General features: G+C 55.1%; 1 protein-coding gene across 4 annotated transcripts in view; it reads left to right on the top strand.

Annotated features, from left to right (window-relative positions):
• The window catches only part of LRFN5 (leucine rich repeat and fibronectin type III domain containing 5), a 40,435-nt gene extending 22,683 nt beyond the window's left edge, over positions 1–17,752 (top strand). For 3 of the 4 annotated variants that reach the window (XM_031504883.2, XM_031504882.2, XM_077783860.1), the window contains exons 2-3: positions 7,679–9,086; positions 10,068–11,576. In XM_031504883.2, coding sequence (XP_031360743.2) covers positions 7,699–9,086; positions 10,068–10,998 — 2,319 coding nt within the window. In that variant the 5' untranslated portion in view covers positions 7,679–7,698 and the 3' untranslated portion in view covers positions 10,999–11,576. Of the gene's footprint in view, positions 1–7,678; positions 9,087–10,067; positions 11,577–17,329 lie in introns of those variants that run through there. The other variant, XM_021547511.3, reaches the window with a different exon arrangement.
• The last annotated feature ends 8,397 nt before the right edge of the window (positions 17,753–26,149 follow it).

Here is a 26,149-nt window from a genome sequence, read left to right on the forward strand (position 1 = left end):
GGAAGGGATGGCACCCGAGGGACTGGAATAGGCTGGAGAGGTGGAGTGGGTGAAGCTCAGGACCACTCAGCCTCACGGTGCCAAGGCCTCGAGCACTGGTCACTGCTCTGGGAAGGTGTAAGGGCACAGCCAGGATGTGGCCAGGGCATGGTCTGGCTGTGCTGAACCCTGGAGCACCTGCTGCCCTTCCCACCCTCCTGGTGGTGCCTTCCATGCCAGCCCTGGCAGCTGGCACCTGCCAGGCACCAGTGGGTATTTGACAATAAGGTGAGAATCCCAGATTTCTTCCTTGTAAGGCTTGCCAGCATGTGGAGTGCTTCTGTTGGGGTGCTTGGGCAGGAAGGGCTGCAGGGATAATGTGCAGGTGAGAGTGTGCAAGTGACACTGTGCAGGGACAGTGTGCAGGCACAGTGTGCAGAGTCCATCTGTCTGTATCTGTGGTGTCCACAGAGCCTGCCTGGCTGGTACGTGGAGCAGCAGCCCTGGGTGCTGGAGGTCATCAGGGCACAAGGACAGTCATGAGTGGTGACAGATGGTGCCAGCGGTATGTGCTGCTTGGACAGGTGCCTTGGGAAGCTGGTGCTCACTGCTGCTGGGCTGGGAGAGGCACTGCTGAGACCTTCTGCCCCAAGGAGCAGGAGGATTCAATGGAAAGAGCCCAGATGGGTTCCTGGCTGTGCCTGCAAAGTTTCAGGTCCTTACACAGCTTAAACAGCTTGCTGGGTGTGGCAGTGGCGAGATGGGAGTGCAGAGCTGTCCTCAGAAATGGGAGGTGATCTGTCCACGTGTGCTTTTGTCAGGGGATATTTCCCAGGTGCCGCTAAGTTTTGTGCTTGGTTCAGTGCTTGGTTCAGTGCCTGGTTCTGTGTCTGGTTCTGTGCCTGGGTCAGTGCCTGGTTCTGTGCCCGGTTTGGTGCCTGGTTTGGTGCCTGGGTCAGTGCCTGGTTCTGTGCCTGGGTCAGTGCCTGGGTCAGTGCCTGGTTCTGTGCCTGGTTTGGTGCCTGGGTCAGTGCCTGGGTCAGTGCCTGGGTCAGTGCCTGGGTCAGTGCCTGGTTCTGTGCCTGGTTTGGTGCCTGGGTCAGTGCCTGGGTCAGTGCTTGGTTTGGTGCCTGGGTCAGTGCCTGGTTCGGTGCCTGGTTCGGTGCCTGGTTCGGTGCCTGGTTCAGTGCCTGGGTCAGTGCCTGGGTCAGTGCCTGGTTCTGTGCCCGGTTCAGTGCTTGGTTCAGTGCCTGGTTCAGTGCTTGGTTCAGTGCCTGGTTCAGTGCCTGGGTCAGTGCCTGGTTCTGTGCCCGGTTTGGTGCCTGGGTCAGTGCCTGGTTCAGTGCCTGGGTCAGTGCCTGGTTCGGTGCCTGGTTCAGTGCCTGGGTCAGTGCCTGGGTCAGTGCCTGGGTCAGTGCCTGGTTCTGTGCCCGGTTTGGTGCCTGGGTCAGTGCCTGGTTCGGTGCCTGGTTCGGTGCCTGGTTCGGTGCCTGGTTCAGTGCCTGGGTCAGTGCCTGGGTCAGTGCCTGGTTCTGTGCCCGGTTTGGTGCCTGGTTCTGTGCCTGATTCAGTGCTTGGTTTGGTCCCTGGTTCAGTGCCTGGTTCAATGCCTGGGTCAGTGCCTGGGTCAGTGCCTGGTTCAGTGCCCTCTCCCCGTGCACGGAGCAGCAGGAAGTGCCCCAGCCTGGCCCGTGGCATCCACCAGCACTTTCTCACGGCACAGCTATTAATACCTCAGCGAGCTGCAGTCGTGCTCTGCTCTGCTGCCTGACTCATCCGCTGCTCACTCTGGGCCTTGTGTGTGGCACGGAAGCCGTGAGAAGCTGCCTGCCCCGAAGCCTGCGTGGTGTGGGTGACCCCTGTGCCCGGCTCGGCCTCGGCTCCGGGGCACGCAGGCGCACCGTGTGCGGGGCTCTCACCTCTGCCCGTGGGGCCGGGGCTGTGCCAGCAGCAGGGGTGCAGAGCAGTGCTGGGAGCGTGTGCCACCCTGTCTGCTGCTGTCAGTGCATGGCAGGCGGTGCTGGGAGCGCTGGTGCCCAGAGCAACTCGCTGGAACCCGTGTGGGCTGTGCCAGGGAGCAGAATGAGAAGGGAAAGGAATGAAATCCCTGGGAATGCCATGTCCCTGCTGCCCTGGCTGTGCTGTCCCAGGGGAGCTGCCGCCAGCCAGCAGCAGGCGGTGCTGGAGGTGCCAGGGCCAGACTGGTGCTGGGCACTGCCCTGGGTGCAGCCCTCCCGACCTGTCCCGTGCCTCCTGGCAAGGCTCCAGCATCCTTGTGAAAATGCAGGACATGGGGTGCCGTGTCAGCAGAAGTGAAGGGACAATGCCTAGAACGTGCCCGTGTCCCTGCTTCTGCTGGAAACACTCCAGCTGTGACACGTGCATGGCTGCAGGAACCCCGTGGGTTTTTTACCTTTCCAAGCACTTGGCAGACAATGTGGAGCAATTCTAAAATCAAGTGCTTTAAAAAAAGGATAGTCTATTTTTCTCCTTGATTTCTGAACTGTTTTTGAGCTGTGTATTGCAAGGGCAAGTGCTGAAGCTGTGGTGTAGAAGATGGGAAACCCAACAAAAATCCAGAAACTGAGCGTTTGAGGAAGGAACATACATTATGTCAGGAGAGGCATTATCCCTGTGTGAGCTGGCAGCACTGCCCCTGGCCTTCACTTTGGGCCCTTGCTCCTGCTGCTGGGATTCCCAGAGGTCTGAGGGTTCATGCTGTTTGAAGCCATTTAACCAGGACCAGGTACAGGATTTCCCAGTCTCACGGCTCCCCATGGGGATTCACCTGTCCAGTCCCATAGCAAGTGTCAAATGTAGCCTCGTGGTCCTGGCTGGTGTTCCTGGATGGTGATCCTGGCCAGCTCAGCACTGGGTGGCTAGCACAGCTGCCAAAGCAAACTTCTGGCTGGGCTGAGTTTCCTTGATTCAATTTTTTTTTTTTCTCAGGTACTTTGTTTTCAATTTAGCAGAACCCACCAACCTTTACAAACCACTGACCTTCGTGAAAAGGGAGCTCCTTGTTGTCCCCTTCACTGGTCCCAGCAGATCCCAGAATCTCCTCTTAATTCCACATTCTGGCATGGCTGCGTGGTGCCTGCGGTGGCTGGTGCTGTGATTTCCCTTCCTCCATCCCCAGCAGATGAACATCATCAGCTTCCGGACTATTTTTTCCTCCATCACGAAACAATTTGCAAAGACTCTGGGTGGATTCCTTCCCACCAATCCTTCTGGCTGGGTGGGAAGGGCTGTCAGTAGCTCTGTTCTGACCTCAGCAGTGACAGATGATGTCTGAGCCAGGCCCTGAGCTGGCAGCTGGCTCCAGCAGCTCCTGGTGTGCACGCTGGGCATCCCTGGCATGCTGGCCATCCAAACAGGAATTGGATGTAGTGGAAGTTGTTTTCTAATTAATGGCTGTCTTATGGATTCTGCTGCTCCCATGTGTTGTGTGGTCCACAATATGTAAATGACCCTTTGGAGTGCTGGGCACACTAGCAGATGCTGAGATGCTGCATTTCATATCCCAAAAAAGAGGAGGCAAATGCAGCATGCTGGGCACAGGGAGCCATCACATTACGTGGCATTTCAGTCCTGGGTTCCTTGGATCCATTCCAGGCAGGAATTTTGAATTCATTAGCACTTCAGCTGACCTCTGTCTGCTGCTAGAGCAGGTGGGTAGTTATTCCCACGGCCTGCTGCTGACTGGGTGCCAGGCTGTGCCTGCTGCTCGCCCTGGCACTGCTGCAGGGGCTCGGAATGATCGTGCCATTCTCACTCTGGCCATTCCCAGCAGCTGTCAGAGGTCTGTGGTGGGAGTCTGCCCCGAGGGAGTGCTGGCCAGAGGCTCTGTGTGCCCCAGGACTCAGCAGGGGCTGTTGGGCTGTCACCCAGGAGTGGGTGGCTCCTCTGGAACGATGGAAGTCCCCTGGTGGGTGTCACAGAGCCAGGTGTGCTGGAGCTGGAGAGTGCCCCAGCTGTCCCTGCACCCTGCCCATGTTTGGGGCTGTCCCCATGCCAGCTCTGTGCAGGGATGGCCGTTCTGCAGCTGCCAGGGCTGGGGCCAGGGTGTGCCTGGCATCCCTGGGGAGGGAGCTGGGATGGGAATGGAATGGAATGGAATGGAATGGAATGGAATGGAATGGAATGGAATGGAATGGAATGGAATGGAATGGAATGGAATGGAGGTCTGTGTTCCAGAGCTGGGCTGGAATGGAGGTGTGTGTTCAGAGCTGGGCTGGAGGTGGCATGAAGGCCAGAAGACCTGTGGGAAATACCTGGCAGGGGAAGGACCATGGGAGTGTCACCCACTGTGTGGGGACATCCCACCTGAGAGTGGCCAGGGGAAGGTGGGCTGGGGTGGCAGCACTGGAGGGGTCCTTGCCTCCATGAGCCCTGGCCCTGCCCAGCCACTGTCAGGCCTGCTCCATACCTGAGAAATGGGGGGAGAGAAGACTTCCTCCAGCAGTCTGGGGACTCCAGTCAGTCTCCTCCAGCGGGAGGGAAGGGTGGAGGGGCTCCCAGCCCCCCGCAGTGTGCTGGGGCTCACAGGTTCCTGGCTCTTTGCAGACACAGTTCCCACTCTGTGGGACCATAAGCCATGCAGCCCACAGCAGCTCAAACTTAGGTTTTATAGACAGATGAATAACTCAAAATGATCAAATGTAGCAACAGAATGGATGTAAAGAGTAGTATATGTGAGAGGCTTTTTTGGTGAATCACAAATGTCACATGAAGAGCTTGACTACCCTTGTCCTATTGCAGGCACCAAGCAGTAAATGAGCAGTGCCCACCTTCCCAGGAAGCTGGCATTTGTTTTATGTATGAATGCAGTTTCCTTCCTGTTTTGTTAGCTTTCAAGCAATGAGAATCACACACTGCTTTCATTAGTCAAAAAGGTGTTTTCTGCAATGAGCTCTAAGCCATGTCAGCACTGCTATCTCTGTAAATTATTTGTGTGGGGGATGATGTATGCTGGGAGAGGAGGGGGCACATGTCCAGGCTGACTTTCAGCAGGTTTGTTTTTGTGATGGCTGTGCTCCTAAGGCACCAGGTCCTGCAGTTGTTGTCTGCAATGTCTCAGTGGTGGAGCACAGCCACAAGGCTGCTGTACCGAGCACTGTGGGAGGAAATGCTCTGTGTTTTTCAGCAAGGAGGTGAAATGTTTGTGCTACCTCTGCAGCAAGGGATGATGCCCAGGCTGGGGAGGATGGGCTATCCCCATCCCTGCACAGCCTGGGGCACTAGCTTCCTCATGTAGATCCAGGTGTGGCTTTGCTGTTTCCATCAGTTGAGGCATCCAGATGCCAAATCCTCACTGGTCTTCGTTGCAGTCAGGGCTGCAGGGTGGGTGCTCAGCACTCTGATCCACCAGGACCTCTCCGTAAGCACCCCGTGCTCTGAGGGCTCAGCCCCTCCTCCTAACTCAGTGTCATTGGCAGATGTATGTGGGTGCATTCCCCTCCCTGCCCAGGTCACTGAGAGAGACACAGGACAGGACTGTCCCTGAGCCCAAGTCATGGGGACAGTCCTGGCAACTGGCCACTGGCTGGTCTGGCCCCTTGAGCCTGATGGCTGCATCCAGCCCTTTGAGCCTGATGGTCACTGATGGCTGCATCCAGCTCTGGCCTTATGCTGGGCATTTGACCTGGGGGTATTGGCAGAGACAATATGCAAAACTCTCTCAACATCCAAAAACCCACCTCTGCTGGGAGGTAACTCTGGTAACCTCGTCATCCCAGCTGTTGTTTGTAGTTTCATCTTGGAATGGTTTTTCCAAACTCATGAACTTCCTGATTTGGGCTCAAGCTTGTGTTAGTCTTGGGTAGCTCTGGCAATGGACTTGGCTGAATCCAGGCACATGGCTTTAAGCACAGCCATGAATCTGAACTGGCAGCCTGCAGTCAGCAGATTTAAATGAGCGCGGTGTCCCCATCCGAGGTTGTCCAGGGAGGGAGCCCACTGGCTGTGCTGCAGGTGCCCTGAGCCGCTGAGCCCGTTCAGTCCTGCAGAGGACAGGTGACAGTCCCTGGCCTCGAAGTGCAGTGCTGCTTTGGGAGGTGGCTGGTGGGTGACACCAGTGGGGGCTGGGGGCTGCAGCAGGCAGTTTCCTTCACTGCTTGGCATTGCCATTCTCCTCCAGGTCCTTGTCACCTGCAGGGCCACCCTGATTTGCAGTGCTGTCATGAAAGTGAGTCCTCAGAACGTACCTGAATACTGCCATGGCACTTTGCTTTCTGCCACAAGTCATGGCAGCAAGAATAGTGCTGGTTATGCTGGTTATGCTGGTTATACTGGTTATGGGAGCAGCTCCCAGCTCTGCCCACAGCAGCAGACTCCGCTCTAGACCACAGCAGCAAGCTTTTGTTTTTCCAGTGTGAACTCAAAAGTTGGAGTATCCCTGAATAATTGCAGTCCCCAGAAATATCAGGAAAAAGTACATTGATTGCTGAAAAGCAGGGTTTAGGGCTGATATTTTCACTAATAATTTTGTTGCCTCTGCTTGCATGGCACCACAGATTTGGTTTGGGTTATGGATGGACCGGACAACAGGAGCAGTAATTGTAATTCTAATATTAAATGTCTTTAAATATCAATGACGATTCAAGAGTTCTGGTTCTGGCTAGCTGTGAAACTGTATTTCAGCTGAGCTTCATTAATGCATCTCTGGGGTGGTAATGGGTCTGAGTAATCTGATCCGAACACGTATAATTGTGCCGGTCCCAAAGGGAGCTGGTGCTTCAGTCGCAGTGTGGGGCCCCTCTGAGCACCACTGCTCACAAGGGCACAGGTTCCCTCAGACACGAGGGTGCTTCTCCGCGGGACCGTGCTCCCACCTGTTCCACGGAGGAGCATCCCCAGCCCTGCAGCCCCCGTGCCGTGGAGCCTTTGGCGGTGGGAGATCTCACTGAGCTGCGTGGGCACTGCTGCTGCCAGCCCTGCTCCCACTCCCACGAGGAGCGGGCCTGGCAGCGTCAGCGACAAAGCTGCTTGAACCGCTGGGCTTCCCAGGGGAGCCAGGAAGCTGTGATCAGCTAAAATTAGCCCAAGATCCGCCTTTATTTAGATCTCTGCTGTGGGGGCTTTTCTTGGGTTTTTGTTTTGTTTTGTTTTGTTTTCTGGTGTTTTTTTTGTTTAACTTTGTTTTATTTGCATTTTTGGGGTTTGAATGACATAAAATTAGCTCCTTCTGAGTTTATTCTGAAAATAACATTAAGAGCTTAAATGTTCAGTGGAGATGGCTGTAAACCCATTGAGCTGCTGCGATTTCAAGGCCGCTGAGAGTTTCAGCTTAGCAAGTGAAGCACACACGAACCACTCCTCATTTTCTATACCTGGACATTTGTCACTATGGCCAGCAGCCAGGGAGGTCAGGGGCTCTGGTGGGATGTGGGGGTGCACTGGGCAGCAGGATGGGCTCTAGCAGGAGGCACCCGAGGGGTGGCTTCCCAATCACTCTGTCATTTGTCTGTGAGTGTTGGGGTGTATACATGGATCTGCAAACATCCCTGACTCTCAGCTGTGCTCCTGTCAGGCACTCTTGTGTTGGGATGGGGGCATGAAGAAGAACCAGGTAACACAGGGAGTGTGACTCGCTGCTACCTGAACTTCAGTTCCGTGGTTTAACCACAGACTATTTGTCTTGGCTTTTTTATTATGTCTGTCTTGTCTCAGCCTAACTGCTGTCTGCTCTCCCTTGCAGGCTCTTGAATCTGTTCTACAATGGAAAAACTGCTTTTGTTTCTGCTGTTCATTGGCGTAGCGGTGCGAGCTCAGATCTGCCCCAAGCGCTGCGTCTGTCAGATCCTGTCTCCGAACCTCGCCACCCTCTGTGCCAAGAAAGGGCTCTTGTTTGTTCCTCCCAACATTGACAGGAGGACCGTGGAGCTGCGGCTGGCAGACAACTTTGTTACAAACATTAAAAGGAAAGACTTTGCCAACATGACCAGCCTGGTGGACCTGACGCTGTCCCGGAATACAATCAGTTTTATCACACCTCACGCATTTGCAGACCTGCGCAATTTGCGGGCTCTGCATTTGAACAGCAACCGATTGACTAAGATCACTAATGACATGTTCAGTGGGCTCTCCAATCTCCACCACTTGATACTGAACAACAATCAGCTGACTTTAATTTCTTCCACAGCTTTCGATGATGTTTTAGCTCTCGAGGAATTGGATTTGTCTTACAACAATCTGGAAACCATTCCTTGGGATGCCGTGGAGAAAATGGTCAGTTTGCACACTCTCAGTCTTGACCACAACATGATTGACCATATTCCTAAGGGGACCTTCTCCCATCTCCACAAGATGACCAGGCTGGACGTCACATCCAACAAACTGCAGAAGCTGCCGCCTGATCCGCTCTTCCAGCGTGCTCAGGTGCTGGCAACCTCAGGAATTATCAGCCCCTCAACATTTGCGCTGAGCTTTGGTGGGAACCCCTTGCATTGCAACTGTGAGCTTTTGTGGCTGAGGCGCCTTTCCAGGGAGGATGACCTGGAGACCTGTGCCTCTCCGACGCTGCTGTCTGGCCGGTACTTCTGGTCGATCCCTGAGGAGGAGTTCCTCTGCGAGCCCCCGCTCATCACCCGGCACACCCACGAGCTGCGGGTGCTGGAGGGGCAGCGGGCAGCCCTGCGCTGCAAGGCCCGGGGTGACCCCGAGCCAGCAATCCACTGGATTTCACCTGAGGGCAAACTGATTTCCAATGCGACCAGGTCCACGGTGTACGACAACGGGACGCTCGACATCCTTATCACGACGGTGAAGGACACGGGCTCCTTCACCTGCATTGCTTCCAACCCAGCGGGGGAGGCCACGCAGACGGTGGACCTGCACATCATCAAACTCCCCCACTTGCTGAACAGCACAAACCACATCCACGAGCCTGACCCGGGCTCCTCGGATATCTCCACATCCACCAAGTCAGGCTCCAACGCGAGCAGTAGCAACGGGGATACTAAAGTCAGCCAGGATAAGAAGGTGGTAGTCGCGGAAGCGACGTCCTCCACGGCTCTGCTGAAATTCAATTTTCAGAGGAATATACCTGGGATACGTATGTTTCAAATCCAGTACAATGGTACTTACGATGACTCCCTTGTTTACAGGTAAGGCAGCCCCAGCCTGCCCATGTGGGACCGTGCTGGGTGCTTGGTGCTGGCGTGTGGCCCTGGCCTGGGCAGCCCCTCTGCTGGAGTTCCTGTGCCATGCTGTGCCAGCTGAGCAGAACCCGGCCCTGGCAGCTCATGGTGGGAGCCTCAGGAAGGACTCGTGCCATTGCTGCTCACAAATGGGAAAATTACTTAGAACAGTGATATTTTTAGATAATCCAAATGGACCTCTAATCCTCTGAACTAATCTGAGAAAGGTTGTGAAGGTAGATGGATTAAATGGTTCCTAATGTGCTCAGCTTTGTGGAAGCACGGGGAGGACAGTGTCTGTGAGTTCCTCACAGCACTTTCTGGTGATGCCCGTGCTGGGGAAGTGCCGGGGCACACTGTGCTGCCAGGTGTAGCTGTGTACCCTTCAGCACTGGCTTTGCTTGGTCATTTCTTCCGTGAATTTCTTTATCCATTACTAGGACAAGGGGTGCTGGCTTTAAACTGAAAGAGGGTAAATGTTGATCAGATAGCTGAAAAAAATTCTTCCCTGTGAGGACAGCGAGATGCTTGCACAGCTTCTGCAGAGTTGTGGGTGCCCCATCCATGGAAGTGTCCAAGTCCAGGCTGGACAGGGCTTGGAGCACCCTTGTCCAATGGAAGGTGTCCCTGCCCATGGCAGAAGGGTGAACTAGATGGTCTTTAAGTGTTGATTCCAATTCAAGCCAGTCTGTGATCCTGTGTTCTGTGTTTTTGATGTGGTTGTTCTAATGGGCGGCTCTGCCATGCTGAGCCATGCCAGGGGCCTTGGTAGTCACCGCTGCTACATCAAAGGCCAGGCAGGAGCTGCTGGGGGAGTGGAGATCAGCCCCATGGGGACAGTGGACAGACAAGCCGTGGTGGTGCCCAGCGTGGCCTGGGCTGCCCCACAGGGTGGGAAGGTGCCGATGTGTCCGCCAGCTCATTCAAACTGGTTTCCTTCTCCCCCAGAATGATACCTCCCACGAGCAAAACCTTTCTGGTCAACAACCTGGCTGCGGGGACGATGTACGACCTGTGCGTCCTGGCCATCTACGATGACGGGATCACCTCGCTGACGGCCACCAGAGTCGTGGGCTGCACGCAGTTCACCACCGAGCAGGATTACGTGCGTTGCCACTTCATGCAGTCCCAGTTCCTGGGTGGGACCATGATTATCATCATTGGTGGGATCATTGTGGCATCCGTGCTCGTGTTCATCATCATCCTCATGATCCGCTACAAGGTGTGTAACAACAACGGGCAGCAGAAGGCCACCAAGGTCAGCAACGTGTACTCGCAGACGAACGGGGCGCAGATCCAGGGCTGCAGCGGGGTGCTGTCGCAGTCCATGTCCAAGCAGGCGCTCGGGCACGAGGAGGGCATCCAGTGCTGCAAGGCTGCCAGCGACGGTGTGACGCAGTCACCAGACACCGGCTCCAGCCAGGACTCGGCCACCACTACCTCCGCTTTGCCTCCCGCCTGGACTTCCAGCACTCCGCTCTCGCAGAAGCAGAAGCGAAAGTCGGGGCCGAAGCCCGGCGGCGAGGCGCAGGGCGAGGCTGGCGGCAGCGGCGAGCCCCAGAACTCGAACAGAAATAACTCCACAGCCCTGCAGCTAGCCAGCCGGCCCCCCGACACGGCCCCCGCGGCCCCCGCGTACAAAAGAGCACAATCGAAGCCAAGTAAGTTCCTCACTCTGCCGGCCGACGCGGCCCGAGCCAAGCGCCGGCGCTCGCTGGGCGGTGAGCTGCTGGAGCCCCGCGGCGCCGGCGCCGGCGGCCTGCGCTCCAAGCGGAGCATGTCCATGAACGGGATGCTGCTCCAGGCAGACTGCGCCGGGGCCGATAGCGGAAAAGCAACTTTCTCCAGTTCTGAGTGGATATTGGAAAGCACTGTGTGACCTGCTTTTTTTTCTTCTTTTTTTTTTTTTTTTAATTTTTATTTTAACTAAAACACCAAACATTGTGTGAAACTCCCTTTCCCAGGGAATTGGATTTGGATGTCCACTGCTGTCTCGCTGATTAATGGCTTGTTCATGCGGGGTTCTGTATAAGCCACCCAATGCACATGGGGGTTTATTTTGTTTTCATTTGGTTTTATTTAATATCAAAACCGAAGGCAACATTCAGAGATTTAAAAAAAAAAAAAAAAAGGAAAAAAAGATTAAGGGGTGAAAAAAAGCACGAAACAGCACCAGTGCCTTCCCTGCTCTAGGACTGGCTTCCTGGTTCTGCAGTAGCAGAAAACAAAAGAGAGTTTTCACAGATAAAGCCTTTTATAAAGGAAATGCAATTTCCTCCAAGCTAACAAATAACCACTTCTGGATCAATCAGTAAAATGATATTTTTTAAACCGGTCAGACTGTATATTTCTTTTCCGTGACAATGGTGTTGCCTTTGTTTTTAGGCAGATGCTGTACAGGAGCAACAACGCTGTGTTGTTATGTTGTGTAAAATAAAATATTCACTCGGTACGCCAGCCAGCCTCGCGGTGACTGCCCTGCCAGAGCCGGGCCGGGCCGGGTGCTGCAGAGCTCCCGCCGTGGGGCTGGGAGCAGCACCAGGAGCACCGGGGTGCGGCTCATCCCCCGGGCCGGGTCTGGCTGGCCGGGGCTGGGCGCTGCCGGAGCAGCGCGGTCCCACGCGGTTCTCCCTGGAAGGGCCTGACCAGGTCCAGAGCTCCGGATCCGCGGGGCAGGCAGCGCCCTGCCCTGCAGCCCTGGGGAGGGAGTGGGGCTGGGGCGCCTCGGGGTGCAGGGCACAGCTGAGCAGGGCTGTGAGTGGGGCAGGGGGCAGGCGGCCAGGTGGGCAGGCAGCAGGGTCACGGCCATCCAGCACCTTGGCTGGTGGGGTGCTGATGGTCCCTGCTGTCCTAGACTCCTGGGGCATATTTCCTCTGAACTTTATGGTTGGGTCCCGTTCTTTTCAGTCCCCGAGAGCATTGAAGGGCCTGGAAGATAATGGTTTCACCTTTAAGCTGCTCTTAATTGCAGTGCCTTGGAGATAGAGTGATTTTGGGCCACTCTGTGGGGGCAGAACCCCACAGCAGCAGGGGACAGCAGCTGCAAATTCCGTTGTGTGGATGGCAGCTGCTCTGCTCACTGTAAAGGAAAGCCTGCAGTTAATATTAATTGAACTCATATGGTCATCATACTCAAATTAGAGACAGCTTAACTCTGAATATTTGAGCATTGTGCATTCTCAGATGCCAAATAACAGGTTCAAGATGGGCTTTGTGGCCATAAAAGTGAGAGAATAGTTGAATTTTATACCCTGTATGCCTGTTCCTGGGGGCACAGTAACTAAGACAGGTGCCTGAGGCCAGCCTGGCTCCAGCCAGGGCAGCAGCTGCCCCAGGGCAGTTGTGGGGGAACATCTCACGGTGTGGAACAGCCCCTGGCACCCCACCTCTGTCCTCGGGGCTCTGCAGCGCGGGGCTGATGCTCTTGGCCAGTCTGGGTTGCTCTGAGTGATTTTATTGCCTGTCATGGAAGAACAAAGTCAGTCAGGGTGGTGTAAAGGACCTAAAAGGAAGAGGCTGCTTCTTTTTTAGAAACCCTTTTTGCTTCCCTCAGGAAATGCAGAGACCAAGTAGGAAACAAAGCCTCAAAATGAGAAAACCTGCTTCCTGCTGGAAAAGTTTTTAAAAAATTCAATAAATCCTTCCTCGGATTGCTCTGGCAATCCATGAGCACTGCATGAGCAGAAGGAGCTATTAAATAACATGCTGTCGAGGACAGGGGTGGTCTCTCCAGGGTCTGGCAGCCTGATGACAAGGGCTTTGCCCAGTGTGGGTCGAACGTGAAGGTCTGAGCCCCAGTGAGGGACTGTGCTGGCGGAGGCACCTTCCCCCCACACTGGGGTAGAGGGAGAGTGTCAGAGGTTGGTTGTGGAGTGCTTGGGTTTAATCATGCATTTTAAAAACATCAAATGAAAATGCTTTTATATGTTGTCTAAAGCTGGACCTAAATCTGTGTGATGTTTTGTGAAAGTGTTAAAATACGAATGGTGTCTTGTGGTTTAAGGAAGTTTATTTTTATATTTGTAATTTTTCACTCAAAGGAATAATTTTCTAAGCGCTGCAGCTGATGTTCTGTCCATGGTGCCTCTGTGTCAAGCAGTGCACAGGGACCATATGGCCCTGTGTTTGGTTTGATTCTCTGCTGACAGTGCAGGAAAGGGGGTCTGGGCAGCCGGGGCTGCCTCTCGTGCCAGCTTCTCTCCCTGGCTGACAGGATCATTCATCCCTTGGGAATGCCCTGGGCATGGAATCATCCATTCCCACTGGAATAACTGCAATGGGACATCTGTTTTCTTCAGGCTGGATTCAGAGTGTGGGAAGCCTCATGGAGGAGGAAATTCTCTGTCCTTTCTGTTCTGCAAAAACCATAGGTTGCCAACTGTGAGCCAGAAAAAGTGCTAATATGCACCTGGATCCGAATAACACCAGGTTATTTCCCCCCAGCTGGAATAACTCCTCACCACAGATGATGGAATGGGGGTGTGATATGCTGTGGCACCAGCATCACCCCCAGCTGTTGAGGGGTCTGCAGGGACATGAGCCCAAGGTGCCTCCCTGCCCCTCAGGCATCACCTGCCTGAAGCTGGGCTCTGTGTGCTGCTGCCCAGCTACAGATTTTCTGAGATTCTGTCCGTGGAGGGTCTTCATTCACACGTACTGGTGGAGGAGAAACTGCTTCAGGAGGTTCTTAGCTCTTCCTGCAGTGGCTGGAGCACAGGGGTGTGCCCAGGCCCTCTCTGGAGAGGGGCTCTGCTGGGGCTGCAGGGCTGTGCTGGCAGGAGCTGGGTGTTGTGCTGTGTCTGTGTCTGTGCTGCCTTCCTGCCATGTCCAGGCGTGTCCTTGCTGTGGGCACATGGAGATGTGATGCTGCTCCTTGGGCACATGGATACCTGGTGCTGCTCCTTGGGCACACGGATACACAGTGCTGCTCCTTGGGCACACGGATACACAGTGCTGTTCCTTGGGCACACGGATACCTGGTCCATGCTCCTTGGGCACACGGATACACAGTGCTGCTCCTTGGGCACAGGGACACCTGGTCCATGCTCCTTGGGCACACAGATACACAGTGCTGTTCCTTGGGCACACGGATACCTGGTCCATGCTCCTTGGGCACACGGATACACAGTGCTGCTCCTTGGGCACAGGGACACCTGGTGCTGCTCCGCTCTGCTGCCAGCGTGGCTGTTTCTGCAGTGTGTCCCCACGCGTTTGCCAGCCCTGCCCCTGTGCCCACTGGCTCTGCAGCCATGGAGAGGGAGCTGCAGGGCACAGCCGTGTGTCCTGTGCAGGGCACAGGGGACACAGCTCCTGGGACCCGCTGCTCCAGCTGGGAAGGGCCTGGCACGGCCGGGGCACGCCGCTGCCCCAGAGCTCCTGCTGAGGCACTGGCACGAGCGGCTCTCACCCCTGCTGGCACAAAGCTGCTGGAGCTTGGTGCCAGCAGCCCTGGGGTGCTCCTGCCTCCCGGGGACCGTGACAGCCTTGCTGGGCACACCAGCGGAGTGGCACGGAGCTGAGGTGGGTGGGCAGGCCTGGGCAGCTGTGTGTGCCCTCCAGAAGGTGCAGTAGGGCCCTTCGTGTGCCATGGCAAGTGTGCCTGAAGCCATGGTGGGCACCCAGCATGGTGAGGGGCACGCTGCTTCCTTGGGAATGGCTTCAGATCAGGAATAATGGCTGCAGCCACTGCCAGGATCACTACTCTTTCCATCAACCAAAGGCAGGCAGAGCCTCAGCCACGCTGGAGCTCGGGGGTACTGGAGACTGAGCAGTGCCACTGGCAGCGTGGCCACACCTGCCAGCACTGTGATCCCTCAGGAGCATTCACCTCCCTGCTCCCTGGTGCTGCTGCCCGCTCAGGGTGCACCATGGCTGCCCAAAAGCTGCCCTAGCAGCAGCCACCTAATTGCACTGTGCCTTCTCCTGGCAGCCATGTTAATGTTGGTCAGAGTTCTGGTTTAAAAGCAGCAAACTGTGGCCAGGCCATAGGTCCTGCTTACCAATAACGTGGTTGTCCCATTTCTCTTTTGCAAACGTGTCCCTGTGTGCCTGGCTGTGTGTTGAGTGCTGGGCCTGGGGCAGAGCAGAACCTGTGCTGCCCGATCACACCGTGCTGGATTGCCACCCAGCATGGTGTCACCCAGCATGGTGTCACCCAGCATGGCCCCTCAGCACAGCTGGGGCTCCCCACAGGCCCAGCACCAAGTCCTTGGCCACTGTTCTGTGGAATTGTCCCTGGGGACATCAGGCACAGCAGAGGGGTCTGGCTGGTGCCAGCTCCCCTGCTCAGCAGCAGCTTCTCCACCCTTCACTGCCAGGTGTGGGCAGTGCACGGCAGCAGGCACAGAATGCCAGGGAAACCAGCTCTGTGGGTAGGGACAGCTGTGCCCTATCCTGTGAGTGCCCGGGCTCTGGAGGGTGCCCGGGCTCTGGAGGGTGCCCGGGCTCTGGAGGGTGGCTGGTTTCTGGCTGTCACGGAGGCACAGAGCCCACGGACAGGCCTGTGCCAGGTGCAGAGCAGTGGCAGTGCCCGGCTCAGCAGCAGTGACGCCAGCCCAGCGAAAGGTGAATGCACTGGGTTTGCTGGCTGCGCACTCCAGTGCAATGCAGGACATTCCTTCACAGAGCCAGTGTGAGGGCTGCTGCTGCAAAGAAAGGGAACCTTGGCTTGGGGGGAAGGAAACTTGGAAAGAGCAAATGTGGCACATGGCTGGCTGCAGACCCCACATCAGGGACTGTGTTTGTATCAAAATGAACAGAATAAGCTCCAGGTTTTGTGGTGCTGTGTCACCTCAGGTCGCTTCAAGAACTGCACTTTAGAAGTGTCTGGGTCAGGAATCTGAGAGGTGAGCCCAGGCTGGTGTGCCTGGCTTGGTGTGAGCTGGTTTTCCTCCTGCACTGCCAGGTTGCTGCTCTCAGTGCTGTGTGCAAGCTGTGCCATCTCCTCTGCAGAGAAATTCCCCCTGGGAGCGGGAGTGATGAAAACCACTTAGGGATGGAGCCCAGCCTCACTGTAGGCACACAGGGATCCCCATGTGGCCTAAGCCTGGGCTCGTGCCAGTCTGTAGACGGGAGGTTGTAACCCACAGCAACCCAAAGATGAGTTTGAGATGGTGCCTGGTTGGTATTTGCACATGGCAGTGGCACATCTGCACTCCCCCAGGCAAGTGGGGCTGTGCTGGGTGCCAGGGGAGGCTGTTGCAGAGGGACCAGGCGAGGTGGTGGAACTACTGCCCCATGAGCTGTCCCCGTGCCCTGGGGTTGGTGGGGGCAGGACAGTGACACATGGCACACCCTCATTGCAGTGACCTTCCCTCGTGCACGCAAACCTCAGGAAGGTGAGTGCTGTGTCTGTGCCCACTTGCTGCTCTGCTGTGGTGTCCCCAGCTCTGCATGAGCCCCTGGCAGTGTGCAGAGTTGGAGTCCCGGCCATGGGCAAGGGCTTGGCCTGTGCGAGGGCAGAAGCAAGAAAATGGAGAAGTTTCTGGTTCTGAACAATGAGCTTTGCTGGCTCTGCTGGGGTTTTGGGGGTTGTCTTGGATTTTCCCTGCCGCAGCAGCAGCAGCAGTAGTGCTGTGCATGCACTCCCTGATGGTGACAAGACTTGTGGCAGAGGAGTGAGTGGGGACATTGGGTACTGTTAGCCCAGTCCCCTGCTAGCCCAGTCCCCTGTTGGCAGACATGCTCTGCTGCCCCAGCCCCTGCAGTGCACATGGCACCAGACAGTGGGTGCCAGGGCCGAGGGCAGGGTCTGCTGCTGCTTCCTGACCAGGCTGGCTCTGTGGAGCCAGCTGTGCCCAGGCTAGCCCCAGGGCAACTCCTGGGACCCTTGGTGGGTACTGTGCCCAGGCTGGCTCCATGGCAGCTCTGGGGGCTCCTGGTGGGTGCTGTGCCCAGGCTGGCCTCAGGGCAGCCCCATGGGACCCTTGTGGGTGCTGTGCCCAGGCTGGCCCCAGGGCAGCTCCTGGGACTCTTGGTGGGTGCTATGCCCAGGCTGGCCCCATGGCAGCTCTGGGGGCTCCTGGTGGGTGCTGTGCCCAGGCTGGCCTCAGGGCAGCTCCATGGGACCCTTGGTGGGTGCTGTGCCCGGGCTGGTCCCACGGCACCTCTGGGGCTCTTGCTGTGGTGCCACATCGCTGTGGCCTCGGCCATGGGAAGGGCTGATGCTGCTCCTTGTCCCCTCACTGTCTCTGTTCTGTCTCTTTGCGCAGAAGCCGGGGCCTCTCTGCAGGACACCAGCCCTTCTGCGCTCCCCGAAAACGCTGCCACCGATGTTGTTACTCGGCAGAAAACAATACGGTTCCAACTCTCCGAGGACTGACGTTTGGCACCGCACTCACCCCACTGAAACCTTTACTTGAAGCTGCAGCTGGGGCCATGTGGCCGTCGAGGTTGGCTGCCTCGATAAACTGTCTTCCCCCCTCACAGGATTCCCATCTCCCATCTGCCACTTAAAGTCTAAAATACCTGTTTTTTCTGGTGTCCAAATTTTTTATAACTAAAAATGATGATGAAAAATCTGGTGGCAACAGCTGCAGTCCCAGTCATGTTCCATGTTGCCAGTGGTGAGGTCACGAGCTGTAAACATGGTAGCTTCAATCACCTGAACAAATAAATGTTTTACTACAATGGCATGGGCATGTTGGTTGATCCAGGGGTTTGTGCCTGGCAGGTTGGTTGATCCAGAGAGACCCCATGCTGCAGGGCTCTGTGCCCACACAGGGACCCCATGCTGCCCAGAGTACAGGGACCCCATGCTGCAGGGCTCTGTGCTGACAGGGACCCTGTGCTGCTGGGGTCTGTGCCCACAGGCAAACCCCATGCTGCTGGGTCTGTGCCCACACAGGGACCCCATGCTGCCCAGGGCACAGGGACCCCATACTGCCCAGGGTCCAGGTGCTCAGCTGAGCTGTGTGAGGTCGGGCTGGGCACTGCAGGGGTGATGGTGGCCGATCCCTGTGTCTCTGAGTGGGGGCATTGAGCTGTGCCTGGCTGCAGCCCCAGCTCGCAGCCCTTGCTGCCTGGTCAGGCAGGTGCCACCAGGGAGCTGCCTGGCTTTGCCCCTTGGTGCTGGGCAGTGACATGGGCTTTGGGCAGAAGGAGCCCCGTCTGCCCTTGGGGTCAGCCCTGGGGCTTTCCACAGAGCTGTCCTTGCCTGTGCCAGGAGGGCAGCCCGGGCTGTGTGGGGTGACAGCACTGCAGGCTGCTCCAGTACCGTGTGCCAGGAGTGCCACGGGGCAGGCAAAGCGTGGAGCACTGTGCCAGGAGCAGTGGGGCAGTGTCAGCCCTAACAGGATGGCATGGGGTGGGGGGACAGCCGGGGACTGGCCTGGGACTCTCGTGGTGCCCCAGTCCCTTGGTCCACGCAGCCCCACCTTGCTCTCCTCTAACAAGACCGAAGGGGTTTTTGGATTTTTTTTTCTTTTCTCCCTTGTCAGCGTTCCATCTGGCTCACAGATAGAATTAGAGCTTTCTCAGAACCACAGTGAATCAGCCAGCCTTAACATGACTTCAGGAGAGCAGATCACAGTTCTGGTAAGTGCATCTCGTCACCAGGACTGCCCCGATGGGGCTCTCCTGGTCCCACTGCTCCCCCTCCAGTGGAGGCTGGTCCCGCTGCTGGCCCTGTCCTGCTGTGCTGATGATGGACCTCAGCTGGGGCAGCTGCCTCACTGACTTGCCTGTGGCTTGTCTGTAGCAGCAGAGACATCAACATCTCCCCAGGACACAGCAGTCCATGGAGGAGAGGCTGAGCTGAGCCAGGAGCCTCACCCATCAGATCCCCTCCTATGCTTCCTCTTCTGACGCCGCAGAGACGGGATTCACCCCATGACATTGGCAAGGAGACCCCAAGCTTGGCACCCAAGGCTTGTGTGTGTGAAAAATCCAGTGCTGGTGTGGCCCCACAGACCCTGGGGCAGACGCTCCAGGATTCATCCAGTGCATGGAATGCTGTGCTGAGCGGGGACTTCAAGGGGAAAGCCAAGGCTTTGAGCAGGGCTGGATCATCGCTCTTTTCCTCACGAAGCCTGAGCAGTGATGCTTTTGGCAGTGCACACAGCCTGGATTTCTTGTGGATTATAGTAACAGCAGGTATTGCTCTTCCCTTCCCTTGCTGTGCAGTGCAAATGGGGTTTAAATGCTGGAAGAGGCTGAGCTCCAAGCTACTCTTCAATAAAATGTTCAGTGGATGTTGGGCCACAGACCCATCCCCTCTCTGCAGACTGGAGTGACCCCCAGTGAAGTCTGGGACAAGTTTGGGACCTTTCTTAGAGCAAGCAGGTGACACTGAGGTCTGCAGAGCAGCTGGGCAGAGCACACCTGGTGTGTGAGGTGCAGGAAGAGCAGAGGCTGCTGCTTCCTTCTGGCACCCCGTGCTCAGCTGTGCAGCTGCCCAAACCCTTGTGACACCAATGTGCTCCAAGTTCCAGCTGCACAGACCACATCCATGCTTAGAATTTCATCCCACGTTACTACCATGTTATTCCCCTCATTCAGCAGCTCCCATTTCAGGCTTCCATGCTCAGAGCAGAGTTACTTTTCCCTTGCCGATTCCTTTCTGTATCCTTTTAATGAATTGTTAGGATAAATTCCACATATCCATTTGATGTTAACTGGAAATACAGCTTTCATGGGACAAAATGCACTGCAGTTGTGAGTTAGATTTGGGGAAAAACCCCTTGGAATCTGAGCTTGCTTTCATGGTGCTGTGCATGATCCTCTCGTTGGGCAAGACGTAGGGGCAGCTCTGCCCAGGATGGCATTTCACCCACAAAGGATTTAGAGGAATGTCAACAAGAAAAAGTGACCTATTTTGAGATCCAGAACTTGGAAACTTACTGAAGAACCATGCGAGTCATCTCAGCTGCTAAAGCTGAAGGGAATTCTGTCTCAGAAGCCTCCTTCCTTGTCTCCCCGTGGGCCTGCAGCAGGGTCCCGGGCCAGCAGTGGCCACGGGTGGGCTCCTGGCCGGGTGGGCTCTGTGAGGCTTCAGGGCTGCCTGGGAGGCAGCCCCACAGGCCCGACCCTGCCCGGTCACTGACCCGCCCTGGGGCTCGTGGCAGGGACAGAGCGGATGGTTGCGGGCGTTCTCCTCCTCACAGGTGGCCCAGGGCCAGGAGATGTGTCCATAGGCGCTGGGGCTGCTGGCCAGGCCCAGCAGGATGCACAAGAGCCTGTCCCAGCAGCTTCCCGGGAGCCCAGCCAGCCTGGCACCCTGCTCACGGGTCTGTGGGCTGCCCCCACGATGGGGGTGTGATGGGTTATGTCGTGTGCTGCCCCAGGGCTTCCTCAGTGGGAGAGGCCTGGGCATTCCAGCCCACCACATTCTCACTGCAGCGTGTGCTTGGCTCTTGCACTCCTGCAAGGCATCAGAGACAGCTAATGGGAGCTTTCAGGTTAAATTTTGTTTTCACAGGAATACACAGCTATATCATGGTCTAGTTCTGGTTTGGTTGGTTCTGTTTTCTTTTTTAAGTAGGGGAAAATTAATTGAAGAAAAACTTTCTGTTCAGAGACAAATGACACCCCAGAGCAGACTGAGGAGCATCGCTCTGGGAAGCAGGAACTCCTGAGGATGCATTTGCAGTGGAGGTGTAAATCTCCTTTTTCTTATCTGATGCAAACAACACTCAAAATTAGCAGACACTGCTGAAAGCTTCCTTGGTCTTTTCCTTTTGAGTTTTTTTTGGTTGATGGGAGTTTTTGTTTGCTTTTAATCTCATGGAAGTGTTACAAAGCCATGGAAGCACTTCCAGGCAGCACATCCCAGACGTTCAGGATGTCTGGGCCTTGGGGCAGCGTGGAGCCCCTCTGGTGTGTTGCCAGCTGGGCAGGGGATGTGGCCAGGTGGGAGCTGTGTTTGCTGCAACCCAGGACTTCCAGAGGCATTTTCATAGAAACCTGACAAACAGAGGTGTCAGCCAAGGGTAAGCTCCTTGCAGGGACACTCAGGGGGTGGAAGATGCTCAGCTGGGCACATCCTGCTCAGGGGGTAGCAGCACACTCTGGGAGAAGTGGCACCGACCTTCCTAAGGGCACAAGGAAGCTGGAGACCCCTGGAAGAGCCCTCCTGGGAGCCGTGTCACTGTGTGAGCCCGGCTCGGGGTCTGGGGCAGGGGCTCTGCCCTGCCCGTGTCCCTGGGGCTGCCCAGGACAGGCAAGGCAAGGCAAGGGAGGACCCCAGGTGTCCCCTGGCACAGACACAGGGGGAGTTCTGAGGCCAGTGGCAAGAAGTATTTGATGGTGGATCACCCTTTAAGGGATCACGGTTTCCTGTAATCTTTTCTCATAAATTCTCTGTGTACACAGGACTGGAGCAGGGCTGGTTTGGGACTGGCACATGCCATAGGATGACACTGTCAGTCTCCTGAAAGAGACTTTCCCTGGCTACCAGGCAGCAAAAGATGGGTGAGAAAAGGAGGATGCCACCACACTGCTGTCTGCCTAATGACACAGCAATCCCTTTTCAATCCCTTTTCCCAGTTATACTGGAAGCAGCGTAGTCCTGCAGGATGATTTCAGGTTGCAGCATGCACCACCACATCTGAGCTCATGCTGCTGAGGGGCAGTAATTACACTGCTCATAAACACTCATTCATTCAAAGTGGCCTCATATTCATCTTCATTATTTAGGAGTGTTCATCCCTTAAAAATGTTCTGACTCCTAAAGTCCCACAACCCTACTGAAATTTGGATGGAATCTAATCTGTATCTGGGCTGATGTCCTGCCGCTGTCTCAGAGGGACAATGTGGGTAATTCACTGTTGGGCTGGAGCCTTCCCTGAACATTAGGGAGATGAACAGTTTTTTGTGCCTCAGTGTTTTGTGCCAGAGTTGCTGAAGAGGCAGGGAAGAAGTGGGACTCTGGTCCTGCTGCCTCTCCAGCTGCTGGCCAAGTGGCTCAGGCTGGGTGCTGGGAGAGCGGGAGGATGGCTGTAGCCCTCTGCCATGGAGATTTGTGGGAGCCAAGGGGGTAAAGCCCTGGGTGACTTGGCCTGAGCCCAGGGCTGGCCCTGCTTTGAGCAGGGACCAGGGCAGGGAGTCCTGGGCTCCCACCCAGGCAGTTCAGGTTTCTGGGATTCAGCATGGAGCCAGGGAAGGGTTGATGGCCCTGCAGCAGTTTTGCTGTGTCCGAGGGATGGCAGCTGGTGGTGGAGGGTGGCTCTGCCATGAGCAGGGGGCCACACAGGGAGGTGAGGATGTGTGTGTGTGATCAGCCTCCACGAGAGCACCTTCCCTGCAAGTGTGTTGTTTGTTGTGCAGTTCACTGAAACCACAGAAAATTTAAAGCCAGGTATATTTGCCTAGTGTTTTTGTAGAGTTGAAACCCCTCACAGGAGGTGAGAAGGTAGAAGGCAAACCCTTATTTTGTAGTTACAATAATAGAGAACATTTATTTTGTAGTTACAATAAAAGCCATTCGTGAAAGAAAAAAGAGTCAGGTGCAGCTTTTCCAGGAGGCTTCTTACTGTAACCCATCCAAACCTGGGTTCAGGCTGACCTGAGGGTCGGGGCTCAGCGGGACACCAAAGTGTCTCAGGAGCAGAGCAGGGTGGGCAGCTGGGCAGCAGTGTGGCTCCTGGGGTGGTGACAGTCCCCGTGGGATACTCCACAGGGTTTGGCCAGCGGTGTGCTGGGGGGTTTTGAACTCCTTACACAATAAGAGGTGTCTCTGGTGAAAAATGATGCTGCAGGAGCACAGGGGGAACACTGCTATTTGAAAACACTGGTTGCTGCATGGTTACCTGTGCTGGATAAACTTCTGTCTGGAGCTCTGTGCAGTCTCAGTACTGCTTCTCAAACAGGGCTGAGATCTGGCTGTGTTTTTGCTGATGTAGTAGATAAATGTGGTGCACAAGTGTCCTTTCTGTCCTCATTACTCCCTCACATTAACTGAACCAATAACTGGTTGAGCTTGGCTGAGAGGCTGCTGGTTGTGCTTTGGAGTGATGCAGCAGGGTACAAATTACAAAGAGCATCTTGACAGGTTGCAATAAACTGAGCTTTAAAAAATTCCTGCAGTATAGGAGAGCTGGGATCCTGTTTCTCATCTGGACACAGAGGAAGGTGATTAATCCTGCAGTGACATTGCCAGAGGCATGCGGTGTGCCTGGTTTGTGGTGGTGGAAGTACCTGCCCTGGATCCAAATTCCTAGCAGCACTGGGACTTGTTCCCCTCTCCCTAAGGCAGAGGCTGTCCTGAATAGTGCAGGGAGGAGGGAGCTGGGGTTCAGAGGGGACATCCTGGTTCATCATCGATTGCAGCTGATGGCAAAGGTTGTGTTCATGGAATCACAGAAAGGTTTGGGTTGGAAGGGACCTTAGAGCTCGTCTCATACCAAGGGCTACAAGCCTCAGTGTCCAACCTGGCCTTTGTCAGTGGTCTTCCTTTGGTATCATTACATGTATTTTGTCTCTTTTCCCTTTTCCCAATAAATTGTATTTCTGACTTAGAGTCTCTCACTGGTTTTGCTTTCAAACCAGAATAAGGGCTCTCGCTCATATTCGTAGCCCTTTGCACTTGCCTTTGCTCCTCCCAAGCAACCCTTGTGCCAGCACACAGAAGGAGGAAGTTGGCAGATGAAGCTTCTTGTCCCACTCTCCCGCTGCAAAGCTTCCTTGAGGGGGAAAAGAGTCCTAAATCACACTGGCAAGCCCTTTTGTCTGGAAGAGGGAAGTTCAGCTGATCAAGAAATGGAAGGTTTCTCTGTGTAAGTCAGATGTGCACAGACAGACACTTCAGGAACAGTAAAACAAGCCCCCCCATTCTCCAGGAAGCCACCTCTGCTCGCTGTGCCACCGTCCCTCGGCGCGCCAGGCTGGGGTGTGCCCGCTCCGCTGGGGAGGGGCTGCTCTGCCCCAGCCTCCCCTTCCACCTGGTTCTGGTGTCAGCAGCAACTGCGGAGCCAGACCACTGTTCTTGGCAGGTCTTGTGGGAATCTGCTCGAAGGTATTTGCAGTTCTTCAGGCACTTTCCTTCTGCTTCACATAGAGTGGATTTGTAGCATGGAGCAAGGGTCAGTGACTTAGGGTAACATCCTTGTAATTTGGTAATTGATTTGATTTGTAATCCCTGTAATTTAATCCCTGTGATTCCTGAAATTTGCCATTCACAGCAGCCCAGTGGTGGTTTGCTGGCACTCAGCAGGCTCACAGCAGAGCTGCCCAGGTTTCTCTGTTAACAAACTCCTCCTTCCCTCCCCTGGGCCGGTGCCCTAAGAAGAATCTCAGGCTTGTTGCACCTCCACCTGTGGGAAGTGCAGCCCGGCTCTGTCAGGGCCTTGTGCTGGCAGGGTGCCCCCAGCCCCAGGACTGTGCCTTCTCCTGCCCTTCCTCTCCTCAGCTGCCTGGGATGGAGGGGCCCTTTGGAAACCCCAAACCCGCACAATTCTTAAACAAAACCAACAACAACGAGGTAATTTAAGAAAAGGTGTGGAACAGAGCTGAGCAGAGGTTTCTATGTTAATAATTTATTTTTATTTAGAGGAACTAGGGATGCAGTAAGAAATGGTTTAGGTTTTTTTGTTGTTTTTGGTTTGGTTTGGTTTGTTTTTGTTTTGTTTTGCTTTGCTTTGGTTTTGGTTTTTTTCTTTTCCTTTACCTTTTTTTTTTTTTTTTTTTTTTTTTTTTCTGTTGGATTTCATCTTTGCATTGTAAGATAGCAAATCCCAGCCCTGATCTGCTTCAGGCAAACCTTTCTAGTTCCTAAGCATGTACTGATGTCTGAAGGAAGAAAGGGGAGGGGAAGGGAATCCGCAGCACGTTTTACACGGTTTTACATTAAATCTTCATTATCTGTATCCCACCGGGTGTGTGATAGCACTTCATTTGCCAGCTGTGCACAGCTGGATGCTCTGGAGCACAGCGGAGCCCGAGGAACCCGGGATGGGCTGGCAGTGTAGGAGGGGTGGGGGGGTCTCGGTCCCTCCCGGTGCCCTGTGGGGTTCCAGCCCAAGCAGTGCAGGGTGATTAGCAGGGCGATTAGCAGGGCGATTAGCGGGGTGATTAATTCCTAACTCCGTGTCTCCAGGGTGTCCCGCGGTGGCCGGGTCGGGACGAGCCCCGCCGCGCTGGATCTCCGCCTTGGAGCATCCCTGGGGTCGCGGTGCTTCCCTTTGTCCAGGAGAGGAGTGGGGACAGCGCCCGCCCCTCTGGGCACGGAGCTGCGGCTGCCCAGCCGTGCCCAGCCGTGCCCAGCCGTGCCCAGCCGTGCCCAGCTGTGCCGGGGCAGGACCGGCCCCTCCCCGCTCCTGCTCACCCGCAGCTGCAGCCCTTCACACCGAGCCCCTTTCCCTCGTCCCCGGCTGAGTCTGCAATAAAAGCAATAAAAGCAATAAAACCACCTGAGAGTTAATACAGGGCGCGACAGGGAGGAGCTGCTGTTTCCTTCTGCTGTCCCAAATGATCTTTTGTGTAGCTACAAGAGCGTAACTGTTTGACGTGGGCAAAGAAATTGTCTTTAACGGCTCCTTTTAATCTCATCTATTTGTTGTTGATTCCCCCCACCCCCCAAAAACAAAGTTTATTTACTTTTCGCTATCTAGTATCTCTGCCTTTGCTTTAAATTTAATATTAGTGTCATTTGTCTTTACTCCTATTCAGAATCAATTAAGTGGCTCAAAAGGAGGATTTTCATGCGAAAGAATGTGTATTTTAGCAGTGCACTTAGAGTACTGATGTGTTTTGGTTGGCTTGGCTTTGTTTTCGTTCTTTTGGGGAGTGAGTTTACTTTGTTTTAGGGCAAAGTAAAACAAAGTCCTTTGTTAGGAGGGCCTTTTGTTGGTTTTGGTTTTGGTTTTTTTTAAAGAACTTGCTTTTTCTCCTGTCCCTTTTCTGGCTGGAACTTCTTGAATTCTCATACATTTCCCACCGTTGTTCTTGCCAGCACCAAAGTAATTTCAAATATATTTTTCCCGTCCAAACGTGTTAAGAAAACAAGTCGCCTCTGAAGTGCTTGTTTGTGTGTGGTTTTCCTTTGGCAGCTCCATTGAGTGGTGTGAGGTGTTCCCCAGCACCTTTCCGGCTGAGAG

This window comes from Lonchura striata, chromosome 6 (assembly GCF_046129695.1).
Source record: "Lonchura striata isolate bLonStr1 chromosome 6, bLonStr1.mat, whole genome shotgun sequence".
Lineage (NCBI taxonomy): Eukaryota > Metazoa > Chordata > Aves > Passeriformes > Estrildidae > Lonchura > Lonchura striata.